The sequence below is a fragment of the Amphiura filiformis genome, chromosome 17 (genome assembly GCF_039555335.1).
Source record: "Amphiura filiformis chromosome 17, Afil_fr2py, whole genome shotgun sequence".
Classification (NCBI taxonomy): Eukaryota; Metazoa; Echinodermata; class Ophiuroidea; order Amphilepidida; family Amphiuridae; genus Amphiura; species Amphiura filiformis.
This window is the reverse complement of record NC_092644.1, coordinates 30,146,181-30,170,325: the sequence shown is the minus strand read 5'-3', so window position 1 is coordinate 30,170,325 and position 24,145 is coordinate 30,146,181. Positions and strand designations below refer to the sequence as shown.

Genomic DNA, 24,145 nt, shown 5'->3' with positions numbered 1-24,145 from the left:
AAGTTCATATTGGAAAAGTACAATATAAGGATTATTTTTTAATAAAAATGGATTAAGTAGTTGTCCAGTAACAAGTGCACCGAAAAAAGGGGGAGGGTTAGGTCTATATTACACCCACTCCTTCATTTTTTAAATTTTTGATATTTATCAGTCCTCGAAGTAAACTATTAAATAATATGTATTTAAAGTGTATGTAGCTGGGATGAAAAGCCGACGATCAATTGAAAATTTTGACCTTTGAAGATTTTCCACCCAAAAGACCTAATTTTTTTGGTGTTTGGGGGAAAAATCCATATCTTCAATACGAAAGGTCAAATTTTCAATTGATCGTCGGGTTTTCACCCCAGCTACATACACTTTAAGTACATATCATTAGATTTATAATGTTTACTTCGAGGACTGTTTAATATAAAAATATAAATTTTTAATCATTTGCCATAAAATGTGTATTATATCACGAATTAAAAAAAAAATCAAAATTATTTGATATCAGGACATTCTTCGTATTCAGAATGCAATTCGATATGGCTGATGTGCTCTCATGTCCTACAAAAATACTGTCCAAACATTCGTTCGTTAATAATCGAAGCCCTTACTTTCTTCGCAGTGGACTCCTATGTATCCATCAATACATAGACATTCATATCCAATAATGTTATCTTCACATGTCCCTTCATTCAGACACGGGTCTGATGCACATTCGTCTATATCTGTTCATAATAAAAAAAAGTATAGTATGTTTTATAACACACAAGATAAATGTAAAATGATACCAAAATGCATACACATTGATACAAACAGAACAAGAAAAACCCAGCAACAGAGTTACTAAAAAATACTAAAATTAATATTGCACTTATTCAGAATATTATGCAAGTTGGGTATCAGACACAACCTTCATACTTAAACTTGAAAGGGATGAGGCCAAAAAGCAGTACTCCATTTACAAGTCTCGTCAATCCAGAGAAAGAATGGAGGATCTTGAATGAACACCAGCCTTAGCAACTCTTATCAAGGTGATGCGATTGCTACCCTCAACAAGCAGATGGAAGACCTGAAGCTGGTCGATGAGATGAGGAATTACACCACCACCTGGACTTGATTTCTGGGAAGTACTAAAGGAACGGTGTGAAAAGTCAAAAAACCAGTGACCATGAACTGATTGAGTTATGGAAGGAATCACTCGGCACAGCAGCTTCAGAACTTCCTGCACCAGCTGTTGAAGATCTTCCTATTATCACTGAGCCCCAAACTCGTGAAGAAGTAATCGAAGCAAGCCATGAAGACCAACAAGGCAGCAGCAGTGGACTGTGCTATAACTGTTGAAGCACATCAGGGAGGAGGGGATTGAATGATTCATATGATTCTCAAAATGTTAGCATTCCTCTACCAAAGAAGACGACCTCTCTCTCCCTCTCTCATGACAAACTTTCGTGGTATTTCGGTATTTTACTTATGTCTATTGCTGCAAAAGTGTATAACATGATTCTTCTGAACAGGATTATACCGCCCATTGATCCTTTATTGAGAAGCAACCAGGCTGGCTTTAGATCAGGACCCAGCTGTGCTCAGCAAATACACATTTTAAGGAGGATTATGGAAGGCTTCAAGGACCCTGACAGTCACTTTTGTGGACTTCAAAAAAACCTTCGACTCCATCAACAGGTCCGTTGTTTTCAGTGCTGCGGCATTAAATAATACCAAAGGTTGTGGTAAATGCCATTGCTCTACAATGACCCCAATAGTACCGTCATGGTAGATGGAAGTATCTCCGAGCCTTTCCAAGTAACAACTGGAGTACTTCAGGGTGATGTATTGGCACTATTCCTGTTCATTGTCCTGATAGACTACCTTCTGAAAAAAATCCACTTCTGGAATTGACGCTGAAATTGTTACCTACACACATCGGTCAAGGAGGTATCCTGCTAGGATGCTGAATGACCTTAATTTCGCCATGATATTACCTTGTTGGAATCTTCCATAACCCGGCCCTGTCACAGCTTACTAGGACTGCAACTGCAGAAACAGAATAGATTTTGTCATCAGCACACCTAAGACAGAATAGTATGACTGCAAACTGTAACGCCCAGCCAGCACTTGAAGTCTATCATATAAGTACCATCAACCATGCCACATGCCAAAGAAGAAAAGCACTAGCTTGGACAACATTCTGGAAACTGGAACGCCTTTGGAGAAGCCCATCCCTGTCAATCGAAACAATACTTATATTGCTTATGTTACACGCGGCATTATTTATGTTTTGCCTGAATGCAATTGCTTTTTGTCAATGATTTACGTACCTCGCAGTTGGCAGTTGATACCTATGTATCCGTCAGCGCATTGACAGGTGTATTCAAAAACTCCATCTACACATGTCCCGTCATTCTGGCATGGGTCTGATGCACATTCTGTCGTGATAAAATAATGCGAAATATTTTGAACTTGTTTATGAGTGCATAATTCAGATTCCAATTCGAATATAAGCACTTATACCTCACAACAAGATATGCATTTGTCAATCGAGTTCTTGGCAAACTGAAACCACCTTGGACAATTTTAGTAGTATTGTATATCCTATATTATAGCGTATATAAATATACGAGCTGTATCAAAATGATTGGTATCCATCAGTTGTATCATCTAATGAAACGACTGCTTCTTACAAATTTAACATATTAAATATCCTCTTGAAATGACTACAATTTATAGTTTTATGACCTTTTATGACATAAATGTACAAATTCGGTGGATGTTAATATGTTGCATTCTGATGTAGCAGTTTTGGCCATGAAGAAGAAGAAAAAGAAGAAGATGTGATGTAATATGATCATACTTACGGCAAGTTTGCGTGAAACAAAAAGAAGAACCAGTTGTCGTTCCATTACATACTCCAGTGACAGAACAACTCCTGCTTCTACTCCTAATTCCATTACCGCATGTCTGACTACAATTGCTCCATGCACTCCACGAATTCCATAAACCTAATCAAATAAAAGTTTACATTTCAATGTTGAATGACTGGAAGATTTTTAAAAGAAGAAGCATTTGTCAATTTGTTGAAATTGGCTTCAGTCTGCTCTTCCTGTGAATTTACCTTCGGGTAAGCTTTGCTAGTTTACTAATCATGCTAATATGCATGCCTAACGCAATACTGTTGGTAATACATCTTATTGAATTACGTGTGGACAAAGTGATTTAGACCCTCTGACGTAAAACTGCTGCCATTGTGTTACTTTAGCTTCTGTTTCTCTCATTTTTCACAACATTATTCTTAGAAAGATATATATTTAGAATATGTTACACTTTTGAGAATAGCTGCTCTAAAGTCCGAGAAATTAACCTTTCAAATTAGGTAAAGTTCTTGTTTGTCCATCCTGTATTTAACACAAAGTATGCATAAATGGTACATACATACAATAAGCCAAAATATTAAGGTACCAATTATGTTCACCTCCTGTATATCCTAAACAAAGACAGATATGTCATAATTGGAACTAGCAGAATAGCTGCATCTATTAGCTCGAATCTAAGACCTCATTCGTTGAAATTGTTTAAGAAATAAAGACACGACGATCCCCAAACCAAGGAAGATACCAATTTAAAAGTTGCAGTTTGCTGCATTAAATTCCCTATTGATTTGTATACAAAGCGTTTGTGCTCAAGAGAACTAGCGCTGCGCTTCCATTGATTAGCACGTTAAAACTAGCGCCGTGCTTTCATTGATCAAGAACACAAAAGTGCAACTTTTGATTTCGTTTTTTCATTAGGTTTTAGATCACTGTTTCTTTAATTCTCAACCAATTTCAACAAGTAAGGCCTTAAAAAATAACTTAGAGCTTAAGAGTACATGTATTAACTGATTGTTTTAATTTTGACATACTTGTCTTTATTTAGAATATACAGGGGTGAACACAACTGGTACCTTAATTTTTTGGCTTACTGTATTGTGGTATATTATTGGTCGATCTGGCGGTGCCCTTACATATCTAAGTTTTACACGTCTTTTTATTTATATGATTCACCAACTTCAACCCATGGGAGAGCGTGGCGCAATGGTTAGGGTCCCGGGTTCAATTCCCGGCGGTGGCGATTTGCTGGGATATTGACTCGAAAAAAAGGCTGAAATGAATTGCCAACTTCTGTAGATTAAATTCAGACTTCCGCTCTCCCCATGGTTTATTTAGAATTGGGTAAATGAATCATGAAAGTACTCCGTCCTTCAGTGACGACGTTAAGCCGTCGGTCGCGTGTGCAGAGAGCCATACCCGTACATGTATCTCGCAGCCAGTTTCGAAACTATTCCCAACCCGTCCCGGTGTTCAAAATGGACCCAAATGGAAATAAGCTTCAACAGAGGCTTTCTTGGGTTATCCAAGGTTGTCAAACCCGAACAAATCAAATCAAAACCTTCGATATGACGATGTTGAAAGTTGGAAAGTATGGACCCTAGCTGGTGGTGATATTATATTTATGATGTTTAGCTGCAAAATTAAGCTTTTGTAAATTGTATCTCATATTTAAATCAACCTACTATTTGAACAGATAACACCAGCGTCTTCAGAGTGATCACAGTTATGAACATCCCACCCCGAGTGGCTGCATTGTAGAAAACTATTCTCTCTTCCTGAGCACTTGACATCATCCAGCCATATCCGTCCAGATCCAGGTCCAAAATGTGCCTGTGTTACACCATACGAATCATTGTACGGTAGTCCAAGATGACGACATACCACTTTTGCGTTATTTGCATCCCACGAGTCATCACATACTGTACCCCATTCATTATCATGAAATACCTCAACGCGTCCTTGGTTAGGGCCACTGCTGCCAACTAGGCGAATCGATCCTGGAAGTTAACGATTAAACAAACAACAAACAAGACGAATAACATAATAATTATTTAAAAAACAAAACAAAAAAACATCAACACGAAAGAGTTTCCTTATTAGCACACTCCCATTAGACGCAACACTGGAAGATGCCAGATTCAGATTATGAAAGGATAGCTAATAACACCAGATGCCAACAAGATAGAAATTGAACCAGCAAAAGAACAATTGTATTATAAAGTGAGGGCGCTATTTTCATTTCTGAAAGTCTTAAATCTTTGAATCTTTGAAGATAGCATACCCTATCTCACACACATTTTGAAGTTTTTATTACTTTAATTTGACAGAAGAAAGTATCTTGAAGTTAGATGGTGCTGCAACGGCACTTACAATAATGTTATGGCAAAAGACTGTATCAGAAATAAGACGAAAGTAAAAAAAAAATGATTTGACAAAATTAGGTACAGTGTTCGCAACGCACTACACTAGCAGTATCAACGGTATGAACAACAACCATTCTCCACACACATTACCGTAATCTAGAAAAAGAATATAATAAACAATTGAATAAACAAATATGGTTTCACTTCAATTCCGGTTATTTTTTTATAGATATTAACTGGTTTTTTGGTGTGTTGGTATTTTGCATTTTAATTTATAAATCCCATTTATCATGTTTATAGACCATTTCAGGATTTTTTCTCACCTGTTTCACATATAGGACCAAACCACCCAGGAAGACATCGGCACTCATACTCATTGACGCCATCGATACATTCCCCACTATTAAGACAAGAAATGCTAGCACATTCATTGACATCTGTAAAATTGATTTAAGATTTATTTGAAAGTAAAACATACCACCGATTATACGCTAATTTGTTTTTAATAAGTTTTGTTTCTAGTATTCAAACACGTTGTTCGCAGTATAACCCACATAGTGTCATGATAACATATTTATACACATACTTTAGTTGAAAGTGCATAAAACTTTATCAGATTACTAGTTTAATTTTTATCTCAAACAATATCAAACACTTACAGCATGCTATTTGTTTTCTAGTCATCAAACATTTACTTTGTTCCCAATGTAATCCTATGTAACCAGGAATACACTAACAGACATAACCACAATACCATCTTCACAAGTTCCTTCATCTTGACAAGGGGTTCTAAAGCACATTATACACACTGGGTGTCCAATAAAAATCGGGTTCCAACGAATTTGATGATATTTTAAAATATGCTTTTAACCATTTTTAACAGTATTTATGTAAAAGCCACATCTTTTAGCTATAATTTGCAGGAAACCGAAGTTCATTTGATAAGCAGTTTCAAAGATATGACCTCGAATATAAAAAATGGTTGCCGAACCAATTTTTTTATTTCCGTGCGGGCGCAGGTCACGTGAATCCCATCTTCGGATCAATTTCTACTTTAGAACGTTTTTGTAAAAGTGATACATGCACTATAAGACATTTTTTGAAAATGTCAAAAATGACATTCAAATTGTGATAAATATGTTTGTTCTTAAGTTATTGGCCAAATATCAGAGACCTATTTTGAACCCTAAAACCTACTAAACATTTTAGTGTGATTTTTGACATTCTCAGTATCAGTAAATTTCCTTTAAAAACATGTAGGCCTATCACTTTTTACAAAAAGGATTTGATTTTGAAACAAATGATACAAATTAAGCCACAATCAGGCAACAGTTAGTTTCCCAAGACTCTCATTGTTTGAGCATTGTGCCTGTTGAATCAACCAGTACTGTGCGACTTGTAATCAACAGAAAATTGAAAAATGTATCCTGCGACCATTTTTACATCCGATACAATATCATTAAAGCAGTTTGCTCAAATAAGCTCTGGTTTTCTGCAATTGATAGGAAGCCAGGATCTGGCAACGCTTTTCGTATCGTACGCTATATACGTACTTTGCTCGCAATTATCTCCCATCCATCCTGCCTCACACATGCAGACATATCCATTCACCTGGTCCTTACATCGTCCACCATTTAAACATGGCCGGCTAAAACATTCATACATATCTATATTAAAAAATTAATTAGAAAAAGACAAGATGAATATTTTGTTGCTCTATGACAACTTCCAAATAAACTCGATGAAGATTTGTTTTTATGTGTTTGAACACTCACCGGTATTTCTGATAAAAAATTAAATTCCCCTTACTTCTTTCACAGTTTATTCCAGTCCATCCAGGTTCACAAATACAAATGTACTGATATAGTCCATCATAACATGTTCCACTGTTTTGGCAAGGACTAGACGCACACTCATCGACATTATCTGAAACATGATCTTTCAACAAATAAAACGTGTGGCAATGATTCATAATAGATGACCCAGCAAACACAAGAAGTTTTTAAAAGTCTTAAACAGGTGATAGTTTGGGTTTCAGTTTTGTTAAAAACGTTTTAATAACATTAAATGTCGGGCTATATTTAAAGGCAATGTAAACGTTTTAAAACGTTTTGTATGAAAATACACTGCAACATTTTAAAAATGTTCATGTTGTCAAAATGTTATTGTAAAATATTTTTGCAAACATTTTGGGCAAAAGTATTTTGTCAATACTTAAATAACATTATGTTAAAATATTTGCAGTACATTATCAAAAAAATATAAATGTTATGAAAACGTTTTATAGCCTTTATATGCCCCTTATATAACCCGACATTTAAACGTTTTCTGGCAGATTTTCTAACATTTTACGAATAATGTCGAAAACGTTTTGTGTTTGCCGGGGATATGTTTGTTTCAGAAACTTAAGAACGCGTTTTTTATACAATTGTAATGTAATTTGGTAATGAAAGCATACCTTTTATTTTAAGATGTTTATTTCGCCTCCTTTCATATGCACTATAAGGTTCATATTTCATATTGTGATATTGGATCAAATTTCACAAACACGTCTCAAAATATTATAGCCAATAAAATAAAGTTTGGTAGGGTCTGTAATGTTTGAATTCAAAAGACAACTACTCGTTATTGTATAGGCCTATTCTTTATTGTAGGCCTATAGCTGCCTATGACCAATTAAAAAAATATTATCTCCTTGGGACATCATCATATGGTCATAGAAACATAATACGTAGAAGTACGAAAACACATGACTTCATATTGTTCTCGATTTTGTTGCTGCGCAATAACATATTAAACTAAAAATTTCTAAGCCTACCTAGACACGATTCCCGTTCATCACTGGCGTCTAAGCAATCTTCAACCCCATCACAAATCCATGCATAGTGGACACATCCACCATTAGTACAGCGGAACTCATATTGTAAATTACAAACGCAGGCATATTCGTCACTGTTGTCATTGCAGTCAGGAAGGTAATCACAGTGGTAATCTTCGAGAATGCATGTCAAACCATCGGCACATGAAAACTCATCATCATTGCAGGTAACTGAACAAAAATACGTAAGGAACATGATGAGGATACTACCACAGATTTCATTGTTTTTAAGACTGTGTGGGCTTGGGAACAGATCAAAATGATTTCTTACCGATTTCACAGTTTGTTCCTGTCCACCCATTCGGACAAATACAGCTGTACTGATTAACTGCATCGACACATCTACCGCGGTTTCTACAAGGGTGGGACGAGCATTCATCGATTTCTTAAACAAAACAAAATGACGGGATATAATTTTAACGGCATTGCAAGTTTAGCGGAACCATCGATGGAACTAACTATTATCTATTGCAGCTGCTGTGACACTTCATTAATTTTTCTGGATCTTTGGATGCATTGAAATAGGTATTAGCTTTTTACCTTGAAAGATCAATATAACAGGAGGGTAGTGCTAGCTTTCATGCCCTCCAGACAATATGCAAGGAGTGTCACCGGAGTTGGAACAGATAATTGCTCATGATCACACAAAAAACATAAAGCATTGATCATGTACTGATTAAATGCGGCAATCTATTTTACCTGTGTCACAGTTGTCTCCTTCCCATCCACTCGGACAAATACAACTGTACTGACCAACTTCATCGACACATCTTGCACGGTTTTGACATGGGCGAGACAGGCATTCGTTTATTTCTTGAAAAAAATCAATAGAAATACACATTGTAAGGTGCAAGTCTCCTAATCTGCTAATTAAGCAATGCTTGTAAAGAAAAGATGGTATAGACAGCTTATTTCGGTTGATTCACAATACGATGCACCTCCAGCGGTTGCTAGGGAGAGGCAAAAATACGCAGTGCATCATGGGAAAATGGTATCTATTAATCATACAGAATCCTCCGTGGAACCCTTTTCGACATTTATTATCCAACCCAGTCTCCCTATTAAAATGGTCATATCAATCATTTCAGTACAGTGATAGCGCCATATGTTGTTGTTATGCTTATTATGCCAGAAGATGATTTAAGGAAGCCCCATCATACACTGTAAAAGTGTTATCACTAGAGTTTCAACTGCCACTTTACTTTTCAAATCCCATTGAATTCTGTGCAAAAGATGTTGTTTTAGAATTGTGTTTGTGTCATTATTACTTGGTCGATTTCAGATCTAAAGTGATGTATGCATGAAGGATAATTCACACCTTCTGTAGATAACATAAAATATGAAATCGACCAGCTTTTTGAAGGTGTTTTTATTGTAAATATATCTGTGCAAATTCAAATTTAACCATGCACGTGTATGCAGTGGGCGGGCAGTGGTGTCATGTTCACTCACACAACTATGCTAACCGCAAGACTTGCTGGGTAGTGCTTAAATCATCGTCTGTGCTTATGCTGTATATAAAGGTTTTGAAGCTATGTTTGAGACCAAAGAATATAAAAACATGTAATTTGATATAATGAGGTATGGGAAAGATTGGAGAGGTATCGGCCGTAAAAAACAAAAGCGCTCAAAACAATATTTATTGTTCAAGGTTGCCCCACAGGGTATTGCTCCAAAAACAATAGCTATCAAGCCTAAACTATAAATTAGCCCCCGATAGAAGGCAGAGCCTGTAGAATGAGGTATTTTAAGTAGTATTTTTTTTTAAATTAGAACTCCAAAAATAGTTGCAAGTCCTCACTATGGGAGTTTCCGGCTTCAGCCCTGCTGGGCTTGTGACCTTGATGTTTTTGTTGATACTGTGCCCCAGCCCGCCAGGACTTAAAAATGCGTAAACTAAACTAAACATGAGAAGAGATAGGATTGACAACGGTTGATGGGGCGGCTGCATAGTCTATTACAAGAATGGCTTGCCAATAGTGAGAGAATACAGCATGGAGCCCAAGAGGCATGAGGTAATGGTCTTCACCATGGAAACCATGAGTGGTACAGTACTGCTTTCTCTTGTGTATTGTCCTCAAAAGAAAGTCATCAAACCCTTGGAGTGGTATGATAATAACATGGACCACCTAATCACAAGAACCAAAGCCAACATTTCTATTTTGGCTGGCGATTTCAACTGTCACCATCGCGAATGGCTTCTCAGCAGATCTCCTACTGATGAAGAGGACAGGATGGCATATGACTTCTGCTGTACACATGATCTTACTCAAATTGTCTCAGGAGCCACCCACCAGCTTGGTAATCGCTTAGATCTTATCATTACAGATGCCCCTAACCTGTTCACTCCAGTCATCATAGATCACAACATTGGCACCTCCGACCACTACCTCGTCAAGACAACATTGCAAGCTCAACTCTATCTGAACAACCACCACCCAGAAAAGTATGGCTCCACAAAAAGGCAGATTGGAACGGACTCAGAAGTGCTTTAGCCGCAGCTCCGTGGAACAAGTTGATCACGAAAAACAACCCTGAAGCTGCATGTGATAATGTGACCAATGTCATCTGTGAGGCAATGTGAGTTTTTACCCCAGAGATCTGTGCACTCCTATGTTAACTACCCAGAATGGTGGAATGATGGCTGTGAAAGGGCACTCAAGAAGAAGGATAGGAAGTGGAGATGTTGGAAATCCCTCCAGACTCCAGAGTCCCGACTTGAATATAACAGAGCCAGGACAGAGTACACATCAGTGTCAAGAAAAGCTGCATCTGCGCACAAGTCCAGAGTTAAGGAGAAGATGACAGACGAGCTCCAGACAGGATCAAAGTCTTGGTGGTGGATAGCACATCGGCTTATGGGCAAAGAGGGCAAGAGTAAAATACCAGTCCTCAAATCTGATGGTAACACTTACATAACATCAGAGGCTAAAGCTGAGTGCTTTGCAACATTCGTCAGTGAGAAATCAACCATCCCTCACGCTGAGAACTGTAAGCCAGTCCCCAACATTCCATCAAGACTGCTTCCAAGTGCGGCAATATTGTATTCTGGCCAAAGCAAGTCAGTAAGCAGCTGAAGAAACTCGACATCAACAAAGCTTCTGGACCAGATGGTATCCCATCCATTGTGCTTACAACCGCTGCCCCTGAGCTTGCTACCCCACTCGCTCGTCTCTTCCAACTTTGCTTTGATAAAGGTCATGTGCCGAACCAGTGGAAGGTTGCTAATGTCATCCCATGCCACAAGAAAGGGGACAGGCATTCTCCCAGCAACTATCGCCCTATATCCCTACTGTCAACACTGTCTAAAGTCATGGAGAGACTATATGAAGCTATGTGGCGCCACCTAGACTCACATCAGCTAATATCTAAGCAGCAATTTGACTTCCGATGCCCTAACATATGTCTCCCAGCGGCTATCAAACTCCATCAATGACAGAGAAGAAAGTAGAGTTGCCTGCCTCGACATCAGTAAGGCTTTCGACAGGGTATTGCACCCTGGCCTATTGGCAAAGCTATCTGCTCTGGGTTTCACTGGAAAGCTGCTGAAGTGGTTGAAGGACTACCTCACCAATCGTTCCCTGAGAGTCTCACTGAATGGGATTTCATCAACTGAAAAACCTATAAATGCTGGTGTCCCACAAGGCTCCATCCTTGGACCACTTCTGTTTATTATCTTCATCGATGACATCACCTCCGGACTTACAAATCCATCAATCTTATATGCTGATGATGTAACCCTGATGTCATCCATCAAGTCCATGGAAGATAGAATTGGCGCTGCAATATCACTTGATGTAGACCTCAAAGCAATAGAGACATGGGCAAACACATGGAATGTACTGTTTGGAGCTGCGAAGTGCAAGACCACCACTATTTCTAACCGCAGAGATGCTTCATATAGTCCCCCTAACCTCCGCTTTTTTCGGAACAACTCTGGAAGAGGCAGACAGTGTTGACCTTCTTGGTCTTACTGTTAACAAAGACCTGTCATGGAACCCTGTAGTTGACAAGATGGCAAGAACAGCCAGCCAACGTCTTGGTCTCCTACGTCGTGCGGCCCCCTACCCGGCCCCCGCTCAGAGAGCAACGATATACAAGACTATGATCCGATCCAAGATGGAATATGCAAGCTCTGCATGGATGGATGCTCCACCCACTTCTCTGTCCAAACTTGATGCTATACAGAGAAGAGCGGTACGCATCATTGGCATCTCAGAAGTAGATGGAAAGAACCATCAAATACAGCACCTGAGACATAGAAGAGCAGTGGGAGCCATCACTCTATTTCATCGGATGTTCTATGGCGAAGCTCCAGAACTCCTTCAACATCTGTTACCAGATCGTATGATTATTTATCCTCGTCTGCGGCGCTCTCTTCAGATCCCACGACCAAGCTTTTAAATCTCAAGATCCAACCTGGTCAGCCACCAGAGGTCATTCCTTCCATCCTCAGCTCACCTTTGGAATGCTCTACCTGGTCCAATTATCGCTAACCAGAATCGGCTGAGCTTCAAACGGGAAGTTAACAACTATCTTGGTGCCAACCCATCAGCGCTATCATACCGGTAGCAGCTATTAATGCCTTGCATAGTTTAGACATAAAAAAAAACATAATAAAAGTAAGAAATGCAGTCTTGTCACTCCATCATGCTTCATGTTTCTTGGGAATAAACATTGTGGATAAAATATCAATAAATTTATCGATAGAACATCCGCCACATGCAATGAAGTGTGTCCTTACCCTGTTCACAGGTATTACCAGTCCAACCTGATACACAAATGCAGGTATAGGAATTCCCACCATCAGGCTCACAGGTTGCTCCATTGTGGCACGGGTCTGAATCACATTCATTTGGAGCTTCTGTAGCTTCATATAGGGAATTTAAAATAAATATAATATTGATTACAGTATAAAAATACAGGTTTTTCTGAATTAATACATTTAATCAGGTTAAACCTAACACTTCCGAATCCAACAGAATTCAACACGGAAAGCCCGGAAGCATACGTGCATCTCACATGATGTGATGACGCAATCACCCTAAGTGATATATAGGCACGCTTTCGTTGGCCGGCCCACCGAAACCCCCGTGGCTACAGGTCTGTGATCGCCTGCATGGCATGCAAGGGATCTAAGGGTCAGGGTGACTTCTTTTTACACAAAAATACGAGTGCACAATATAGATCAAGGAATATACTTCAGAACTTCTTTGAAGACGTAAAGACTAGCGAACGTTTCAAAAATTAATCAAATTTATAAACACGAAAACAATGTTTTGGAAATGTTTTGCTCATTTACACGTAAACTCTGAAATATACTCAAATTTTCCCCGGAAATAACAAATATATCACAATAATTGTTTTTTTCAATACATAGTGTTGTTGTTAAATCGCCAAACAGGAAAAAATCAACTTCCATCATAATGTAGGACATACATGATCAGGTTCGAACATAACTATGTTTGATGCATAATGAAATTTGGAACATTTTAACATTCATAAAACAAAAATATTGAAAATGTCCGTCATTTGAATCGGTAATTTTTGTTATGCTTAAGACAAGAAGAGAAATGTCCTTGCGGTGTTTGCACTAAAATATTGAGACATTGCTGACACTCAAACGTAATTGTATATGTTCTATGATAACATGGGAGTCATAACCGCCCTATGTGCATGATTTTTTCTCGGAAGGGGAAAAAGCCCAAAACTTGTTTTGATATAATTAATGGCCTTATTTCAAGACCTATTCAAATATAAATGCGATTATTGGCTTCTTTAACTAATTTGAGTCACGATCAATGTATTAATATTAAGAAGTCCAAAGCAGTCTTTTAATTAAATGGTTAAAAGTGGATACATTATGTGTCTTCTGTTAACCCGCTCGGCTTAATGTGTAGAAACGTGAAATTTGTTGTAACCTAAGAAGTATCACTATAAAGGGAATGTCATTTTTTTCGGAAGGGGAGGAACATGAATATACTGGGGGTCATAGAATGTGGAGACCAAAAATAGGTGGGGGTTATAATTTTTTAACAACCAAAATGGGGGGGGGTTATAGAATTATTAAGGGCTGGTGACTCAAACTTTAACTTTAAACAAAATTGTGGCCACAATCTTTAGTTATACAATGTAAGATTTTTGCGCGCTCTGGGCAAGTTTTTAACACTTACGATCAAAATTTTTAACATGTTTCGCGCACTCCGCTCTAAATCTAAAATTTTGGCGCGCTCCGCGCCTTACTTCCGACGATGAATAAATTGTCTTGAGTCTGTATAGGCGGAAAGAGGGGTGGGGGGGGGCGTAAAAATTTAGCCCCCGAGAAGGGGTCGTTAAAAATTGACTCCGGTCACCGACATATTCATGACCCCCCCCTCCCGTCGAAGAAAATGACATCCCCCTAAGTAGTAGTAATAGTTGTTATGTTGTCGTTGTTGTTGTTGCTGTTGCTGTTTACTGCTGCTGTAAATATCCTACATAAGACATACCCGTGCAAAGTTGCGTTGCTTCATCGCTGCCATCAAAACAGTCTGAAATTCCATCACATTTCCACGAGATATAGACACAACCACCTCCGTCGCACTGAAACATATTCTCTGAATCGCAAACACAATCAGATTCATCACTGTTGTCCGCACAGTCTATATAACCATCACAATGGTAGGATTGTTGCACACATGACGACCCGTCAGCACAAGCAAATTCAGTTTGATTGTTGCAGGTTACTGTATAAATAATAATGATAATATTTAAACCAGAAAATTATACAGGATGTCCCAATTAAAACGGAATCCAACTTTTTAGTAAATGGCGAAAATTACGTACTTTTACAAGGCAAAAAGCAGCTTTTCTAGGCATGGTGCCTTCACAAAAGAAAGTTTCCTACTATAAAGACCTAACTTTTGAGATGGTTTGCATGTTTAAAGGTGCAAAATTAACAATACGGCGCCCGGTTGTACCGCCGCGTTCAGCAAGTCATCATCACGACACTTGTAAACAAACCGTGCTCGAATTTGATTGACAGATGACGTCAGACGCGATAAATTCTTTTTATCTCTGTCTTTAATTATAGCTTAACATCTTTTGAAAATATGCTGAAAGTCCAAGGAACTGTAAGTACAGACAGCAAAAAGAATTAGGTACCAGTTATGTTTACCCCTGTATGGTAAACCAAGATAATTATTATGTCAAAATTAAAACCAACAGCCAATATGCTGTATCCTTTAGCTCTCATTTAACACTTTATTGTTGAAATCAGCTGAGAAATCAAAGGTTTCATTTTAATGTTCTAAATCAATAATAAGTGATAGAAAAGAATATAGTTAATTTCAATGAGGATGGTGCTGGCCTTATTGGCCTTTCAATCATCTCCTCCATAATTATTGTCTTTCTATATTATTGTATGTTTTGATATGTGATTTCAATGTATTTTGTTGTTTTATTATGGAAATAAAGATTCATTCATTCATTCATTCATTCATTCATTCATTCATTCATTCATTCATTCATTCATTCATTTATTCATTCATTCATCCATTCATTCATTCATTCATTCATTCATTCGTTCGTTCGTTCGTTCATTCATTCATTCATTCATTCATTCATTCATTCATTCATTCATTCATTCATTCATTCATTCATCGTGTCTTTATTTCTTGACCAATACGGTATCAACGAATAAGGTCTTCAATCATAGCTAAAAGATGAAGCTAATGGCTGATCAGAGGATGATTTAAGGAAGCCCCATCATGCACTGTAAAAGTGTTATCACTAGAGTTTCAACTGCCACTCTACTTTTCAAATCCCATTGAACTCTGTGCAAAAGATGTTGTTTTAGAATTGCCCGTGTGTCATTATTATTTGGTCGATTTCAGATCTAAAGTGATGTATGCATGAAGGATAATTCACACCTTCTGTAGATAACATAAAATGTGAAATCGACCAACTTTTTGAAGGTGTTTTTACTGTAAATATATCTGTCCAAATTCAAATTTAACCATGCACGTATGTGTGTATGCAGTGGGCGGGCAGTGGTGTCATGTTCACTCACACAGCTGTGCTAACCGCAAGACTTGCTGGGAAGTGCTTAAATCATCCTCTGATGGCTGATTATGACATATCTGTCTTTGTTAAGGATATACAGGGGTGAAAATAATTGGTGCCTTACTTCTTTTGCTGTCCTGTATATGAAAATTCAAAAGTGTTATAATTGCAACTGACATACCGAGTCCGTGAAATTTAACTTCTGAATGAAATTCAAGATATGTTGACTTGTCAGGGACTTGTGGCAGGTAGCCTGGTAGCGGGTCACTATTAAAGTGAACTTTTCTATGTGCCTTTAAATGTTAAAAGTTTTACATATCAACGTTTCCAATGATCTGTGTACGTAGAATACGTTGAAGTAAATGACATTGTAACTAATGACTGAGTTTGAACACAGATCCACACAGGGCCACTGTGTAGACCCTCCCTCGGGTCCATGGAGAACGACTGGTAATGTAGTTTATATAACATTAAAAATCAACCCAATACATCAATATAGGAGGTGTAATCAATGTGGTGGCATCGATTTGTGAAAAAGAGGAATTGTTTTTTTTTGGCGCTGTGTATTTAGAAGCAGACGGTGTGGTGTTGGTGGGGGTGGTGGTGGTTGGGAGGGGGAGTAAAATGAATTTTATAGGCTATTATATAATTAATGTATCGTTCCATTATCCAGAGACCGGACGGCAGTCTACTGTGTAATGTATCCTAAAATAAATGTGACTTGGTATATCAAAAAGAGACACATTTGGGCAGGTTATCAATTTTGAGTGTTTTACACATATTAAATATAGACATATTTTGCTCCACAACACCGTTTCCACAATGAAATCGGACAATCCTAAGCAAAGATATTGAGTTCGTGTTAAGTTATGGTGTTATAAAATTGGAAACTGAGATATCGGCCTTTAAAACTATTATTGACAATGTTGAGAGTAGGAAAGATCTTGAAACATATCTGAAAAAAATACAAGATGCCAGTTATATTCCGGTCTGAAACTATCAGACAATATGTTAAACATTATTAACATTACAAATTTGCAACAAACCCAAATTGAGAAAAAAATCACCCCGGGTATGATTTTTGCTATTTCTCCATTTATGATACTATGATGATTTTGATATACCACGTCACAATTGTTCGTACCTTGCGCGGCTGTTGTGTTCAACGATACGAGTAACCCTAGCGTTACTACAATAATAACTACATTCATCTTGGTAAGTCAGATCAGCGTATTCCTATCGGTAGTAGAATCTTGCACAAACATCACATGACAAAACACAATACCTGTTTTGACGGTCCTGTGGTAATAATATCTTGAAACGAAAAATAATTCGTATCATAAAAAGTGTAGAATTAAAGAAAAATATTTCATGCAATTTTTGGTGCCTGAATCAATAGCAATTTGTTTCAACCATGACAGCCACCTTTCATTAATTTCGCATTAGGATATGAATGTCAGACAATTCAAGCATATCAACTCTTTTATATTTAGATTCTTTTGTTGGCGTGTACTTTAAAGGAAATTAGTACATAGACTATAACATTATGTTATGAGATTTTTAACTAAATTTTGTGATTTTGGCCGCCATCATTTTGTTTTCAAATGAAATATTGTAAAGTGGCCATTACTTGTGCTTATTTTATTTATTTGTTCTTGAGTTTATAGGCAAAGAGGTCAGAGGTCAAAGTTTGGGGTCCACATGCGTCTACAATTGAAAAATGATCCGATTTTAATCAATCTATGGTCTCCAATAATTTTCCTTTGGCACAAATAAATCTAAATTAGAATAGTTTCATTGTTTTGAATGCTTGGTTACATAGGTAACATCATAAAATAGTAGCATTAAGTTCATCTGACCTTCATCAGGAGACTGACAGTTTTCAGACTTCATGATTAATCTTTATACCTACGATCTCAACACAAAATTAAGACGTACCTCAAATTTTCGGTGAAAACTTTGACCTTCATCAGGAGACTGACAACCCAAAGTTCGGGATCGGCCGAAAATTTGAGGTACGTCTTGATTTTGTGTTAACAACGTTATATAATTATAGTATTTAGCTAAGCTAATTATTTCAGCGATGTCCGTCTGCTCTTTCTTATTATCGCGTAAAAGAACTAGGTCAAGCGGGGTCAAGCGATGCTTGACCAGTGAATGAGGTGCCGATGTGATGATGGCGTTATTCAATTAGCTAATGAGAATCCCACTTCCGGTAAACCGGTGAAGAACCTTCCGAAAACTATAATAAACACAACATTTGTTAAGGTCAACAGGACTCAATGGATTTTGCCCGGGGGGATTTTGATCTCTTTTTTTCCAATGTTACCCATGTAACAAAGTGCTTGAGATATGGAAAAATATTCTTTGCTTAAAATGTTTTTGCAAGCGAAGCGGTCAAAATCAGATAGTGTTTTCATTTTGTGCCCCCTGTGGAATAATTATTATTTGACATTTGAATTTTTCCCCTATAACTCAAGAAGCTTCAAGAAGCGTGCATCGCAGACATTTTCTGAATTCTTATATCGAGATGAATACATTGGGATGTTTTTTTAGTAATATTTTTATCTTTAAAATTTCACCCCTACATAGTACATAAGCGGTCATTTTGGATTAATGCAAATTATACACTGTTCCACTACTTGGACTTTTTATATGTTTCTGTGTGAGCTTCTGAGTGATGGCTGCATGTGAAAAGGATGCTGTGGTGATCATTTCGCACTAGCCTAATAGTAATAAAGTTCTCTAGAACCAAAAAATCTTAATCCATGGTAGACTTTATCGTGTGATTGACAGTGGTGCCACCACAGGTTTTGGTGGACATACCCACCTCCCCACCCCCATATTTATTTATTTGCCTCCCCCTCCTCCAGTTTGTTATTCAATTTAATATGTTGGGTTAAAATCGCAAATCGCCCTATTTTGGGTCAAAATCGCTCCACATGATCCTAGGAAAACATTCAAATGTGTACCCCTCAAAAAAGTAGGCCCACTTTGCCATATCAATTGTGGAGAATCATTTTTGTAAACATGGCTAAGAAAAAATTATTTGAAATGGCAAAGAAACTTTTTAATCGAACGTTTTAATCGAACAACATCTTAATGTGCAGTCTGAATGGGCATTTCAACTGACAATGATTATAATAATATAAGGAAACAAACATACCTGTACCCACCGACTCAACACATTCGATTAACATTACACATGTACGGTAGGTATATATATATATACCAGTGCCAAAGTTGCATACTGATTATTTACACGACAGTAAACAATAATATAGAATACACCTACACAACCTATTGAAAGTCAAATTATGCATATCATAATCAAAACCGTAACCGTTAAATAAACACTCTTTGTCAACGCAATATTTTTCCACGGTCTACAAAGATTGTAACCGTGATTGTATTCCAATCAGATATATCACACACTGGCTTGGGAAGATTTTCAACATGGGGGGGGGCTAAAATTGACAAATCTTAGTTAGACCATCCTGGGGGTGCCCGAAGGGGAGTCACACAATAGTATAAAAATGCAAATCATGTTGAAATTGCAGAGTAAGAGTACTTATTGTATTCACAATTCAATTTTATAGCTTTCAATAAAGTTATAACCCTTATGAGATTTTTACTGAGGCAGCATTATTTTGTTACGGTATTTACTAAAACATTAGTTACAAGTTATCAGTCTGAAAACCCAATAACTTAGTTATAAACCCTAGCCCAGGCTTCCTTAAATAGATTTGTTGAAGCGCCACATGAAATCAAAAAAAAAACTACAAAGCGCCACTCAATGGCTGCGAAGTCGCCGGGGGAGTCAGAGGGGAAGAAGCTATCGATTTTTTTAAAATTTGAGGTGCAAATGACGCCATTTGGTGCAACATTTTGTACTATTTTAGCCTGTCTTTACAAGGATAACATGGGAATCGCATTGTTTATTTATTAAAAAAAAAATCTAAACGGCGCCACTCGGGAAGCCACGGCGCGCCACATGTGGCGAGCGCGCCGCTATTAGCGGAGCCCTGCCCTAGCCCATACCATAACTCTAAACTTCACCTTAATCTTAGCCGATAATCTATTACAAATCTAAGGGCTAATCCTAACCCTAACCCAAGACATAACCATAATTCATCATCACAAGTACCCTAACCTAAACCTATCCCTAAACCTATTCTTAATGCTAACTCTAACGCTTACCTTATAAATCCTAACATAAAATGCCCTGTACCTAACTTAAACCTTTTTCAGTCTAATGACCATTTGGACTGATGGGCTGTTCTCAAAACGTTGTACATGTTGTGTCAGATGACTCAGATCAAACATTGGTTTTAAATTGAAAACTTAGCTTTATTTGCATGATTTAAGAGGTTTTCTCTAACACAATCGCCGGGCGCAATTGTCCACTAGTTTTGAGGATATAGCTAGCTCTAACACAATTGTATGCTCCACGGCATCTCCGTTTTTGCACCACGCAGCTCTGAAAGACTCTCTTACGGCATGCGAAGGAGTAAAAAAATTAAAATTGTTTATGAATTGCCTAAAAGTGAAGGATAAGTCATTAAAATTGTCATTAGGTATTTTTGAAATGAATATGGCAACAACAAAAAACAGAAAAAGAAAACAGAAGTATTGACAGAGATGAAGCCCCGGCCCTATTCAAATACATGTACCTATTTTCGCTACTTAAGGGATCGGATACGCGACGTTTGCACAGTATTTTTGTTGGACCTGCGAGCACATCAGACACACCAAATTGCATTCTGAATACAAGGAATGTCTTCTGATATCAATTTTGTTTAAATTCGCGATATAATACAAATGTTATGGCAAATTATTAAAAACTGATATTTTTGACACTGAACAGTCCTCGAAGTAAACTTTACAAATCTGATGATATGTACTTAAAATGCATGTAGCTGGGAAGAAAAGCCGACCATCATTTGAAAATTTGGACATTTCGTATTGAAGATAAACATTTTGTTTCTTTTGTGCTGTCGGGTCCCACAAAAAATACTGTTTAAATTGGTAGAGAAACTACATCCATTTCACTGGGCTTTTCAAAGACCTAAATCACCAAGACTTCAACGCCCTACACAAGTACAGGGCACATGTAAAATGTTGTCTCTCAAACATAGCTCTCAAAGCTATGTGATGTGCTTATCTTTTAAACCACTCCTTCCTTGAGAGTCAGGATGCGCACACACCCTCCCCGGTACACCATCACCTCCACAAACATGACAAAACCGCGATGCTTTCATCTCGAGTTTGAAACAAAAAGCAGACATGGAGATTTAACTTAAGATTTAAACGTATAAGCTTTTTAAAAACAATTTCCTTTCATTACAGAGCCAGTTATGTTCATATAGCCCTAAACAAAGACAAAACTATTTGTTGAAACCGTTTGAGAATTAAAGAAACGGTGATCGAAACCCCGAGGAAGGAACGAAATCATGTTGAATTGAAATGTTCTAAACAATGTGATGGCAAGCACTTACTCTTGTACGGGAACGCTTTGTGTACAAATCAATTTGAATTTACATCTTTCTTTAGATATTGGATCATCGTATTTTTGTTCACGAACATTTCCCCCCACTTGAACCCATATCTCATATGCACAATTTATCCCTTATATACACTGCGTCTTGAATAGCTATTGTAGCCCATCAACCCTGTGGTTTAACTTTAAGAGGCTAGGAAATGATTCCTAATGTTTCATACCCAGGTTTGTATCAATTAATATCTAATCCTGCCCCACATGACAAGCACATCTTATCTTGTATTGAGACAATGGCAGCCAGGACTTTTTTTCTTCTTTTTTTCTAAGCATGTTTACTATTGGATTGAGCCATCACATGATTATAATAGGCTTTACTGATTAGTGGGTAAGGTCAATGCTATTGTTTATTTTCTGATAAGGCTGAGCATATTACTGCATATATGAAAAATAGACAGCATATTATGACACAGGCGATTTACTCAATTACTTCCAACTGACGAAATGTAGGTCCTGCTATCTACCCAGTAATGTTTGCTTGTCTTAATTGGAACCCTAATAATTATTGGGCCAAGGTTATTATCTGCATGGTATAATTGAATTTCAATAGGCCTATGATAGTGATATTGATTTGAAAGTTTGCATTTTAATGAGTTTTTGCTGCAGCGTTATATAAGCCAGAGTCAAGATGTAGGTATCATTATTCCTCAAATCACAAATTTATTGTAAGATCAGTGCAGAGTAGGTTAGATATGAAAATGGAAAATTAGAACAAATTACTATACACCTGATCCGTGAACTGTGTCTTTTTGAAAGACTCTTCTTGTTATTTCTTGACCGATTTTAAAATCGAGCTACTTAAAACCGAGCTACTATATGCAATAATATATTGTTGGTAAATCAAGTTTGTTTAAGTATGTCGTTTTAGAAAAGGCCTCAGTGAAGTGAGCAACATCCATGCTTATAATAAACACAATAAAACGCACTGCACTTTATAAATTCGTCAACGTCACTACTATACCACTTTCCACCCTGATGTGGCACTGACGTCAAACCACTGAGGCAGCTATTTCGCGCGTGAATCTATGTGGCGAGTCTTAAGCGCGTGCGTGTGTACGCCAGCGCTTTGAGCGAACACTAACGATTTGTAGCTGCGCCCAATGAAATGCGCACTGACGTCACTGCCACATCAGGGTGAAAATGGTATATTTGCCAGTGAGTTTGTGAGAACCCCTGTAATAATGTATCCACGTGGGTAAAATATCTCAGAATTGAATACAACATAATAACAAGGAAACAGAACACACTGATTTCGTTGCCCACTAATTTAATACTTATGCAATCTTTTTTATTCACAAACAAGATATAAAAGAGCAATATAGGCTGTATCAAAATTATTGTTCCCGACATTTCAATTTTCGATATTTAAAAAACAAAACAAATCATGCTTAAACTTTTTTTACATATTTAAATTGATAAGAATATTTAAGTTAAAAAAATGTATAACCAATAAAGAAATGCTTCTCTAAACTACTATTTTAGCTTGATACACTATACCTGTAACACCAATAATGTGATTTAACAGAAAAATGTGAGAGATGCATGGTGAGCCAATCGGTTTAATTTAGTAATTTACATATTGAAAATGACTGATGTGTCGAAAACAATCTTTTTGAATGATAAACAGGGATGAAAATTAATTTAAAAGAGAGAGAACCCATATTTTAATTTTTCATTCAAATACTCATTAAATAACTGTTACACCTGAACATAACCATTAAGTAAGTGAGTAAATTAAGTAAGATGGTTTTATTTCATGTTTATATTCACAGGTTGTGCCTACGTGGATTTTGCAGTGAGTAAGTACCAAATTATGCCATTTAATTTCTGGCGCACATATATGAAGAGCTTTGTTGCAAAAGCCCTTACATCCACTTTTTGACTTTTTGAGAAAAACAGCTTTTTTAAATGTTACTTAAAAGTGTTACTTGTTCGATTTGATTCAATTTGGGTTCGGATAAAGTGTTGATGAATAGAAACTCTAAAAGAATAGGCTACAATCAAGGAAAAAAGTCCTTGGAACGCTTGGCACACTCTGTCGAAATTCCGTGCAGAATTTCTTATGTTCATGGAAATGACCTATATTGTGTTTGGGAAGAAACATGACATCTACAACAATGATTTACCCTTCCCCTCTCCCCATCAAGCAATGTTGGAACACATTGGGGAACCGCTGAAGACATTGGCATTTCTCAACATTGCACGGGGGAGAGGGGGTGACAGTTTTCCGTTATTTACACGCAAGCGTTCCAAGACTTTTTTCCTTGATTGTCTCTACCGAATGCAAAATATTTCATCTAAATTTCGTTTTTTGTCTCATAACTCAAAAACGGAATGTCGTATGAGCTTCAAATTGCACACGATTTGAGAGTGGATCATATGCTTTGTAATCATAATAAAATTGTTAATAACGAATTTGGTTTATTTAGGGAGTGGTCATTGGAAACACCCCCTA

General features: G+C 37.3%; 1 protein-coding gene across 1 annotated transcript in view; it reads right to left on the bottom strand.

The window, feature by feature from the left end:
• The window catches only part of LOC140137125 (uncharacterized), a 41,655-nt gene extending 24,225 nt beyond the window's left edge, over positions 1 to 17,430 (bottom strand). The window contains exons 1-13 of the mRNA XM_072158780.1: positions 17,278 to 17,430; positions 14,579 to 14,815; positions 12,835 to 12,960; positions 8,790 to 8,903; positions 8,362 to 8,475; positions 8,031 to 8,261; positions 7,022 to 7,150; positions 6,766 to 6,879; positions 5,536 to 5,649; positions 4,532 to 4,846; positions 2,838 to 2,981; positions 2,301 to 2,408; positions 597 to 710 (exon numbers count right to left, since the gene is read on the bottom strand). Of these exons, the coding sequence (XP_072014881.1) occupies positions 597 to 710; positions 2,301 to 2,408; positions 2,838 to 2,981; positions 4,532 to 4,846; positions 5,536 to 5,649; positions 6,766 to 6,879; positions 7,022 to 7,150; positions 8,031 to 8,261; positions 8,362 to 8,475; positions 8,790 to 8,903; positions 12,835 to 12,960; positions 14,579 to 14,815; positions 17,278 to 17,344 (1,927 nt within the window). The 5' untranslated portion in view covers positions 17,345 to 17,430. The remainder of the gene's footprint in view (positions 1 to 596; positions 711 to 2,300; positions 2,409 to 2,837; positions 2,982 to 4,531; positions 4,847 to 5,535; positions 5,650 to 6,765; positions 6,880 to 7,021; positions 7,151 to 8,030; positions 8,262 to 8,361; positions 8,476 to 8,789; positions 8,904 to 12,834; positions 12,961 to 14,578; positions 14,816 to 17,277) is intronic.
• Positions 17,431 to 24,145: the final 6,715 nt, after the last annotated feature.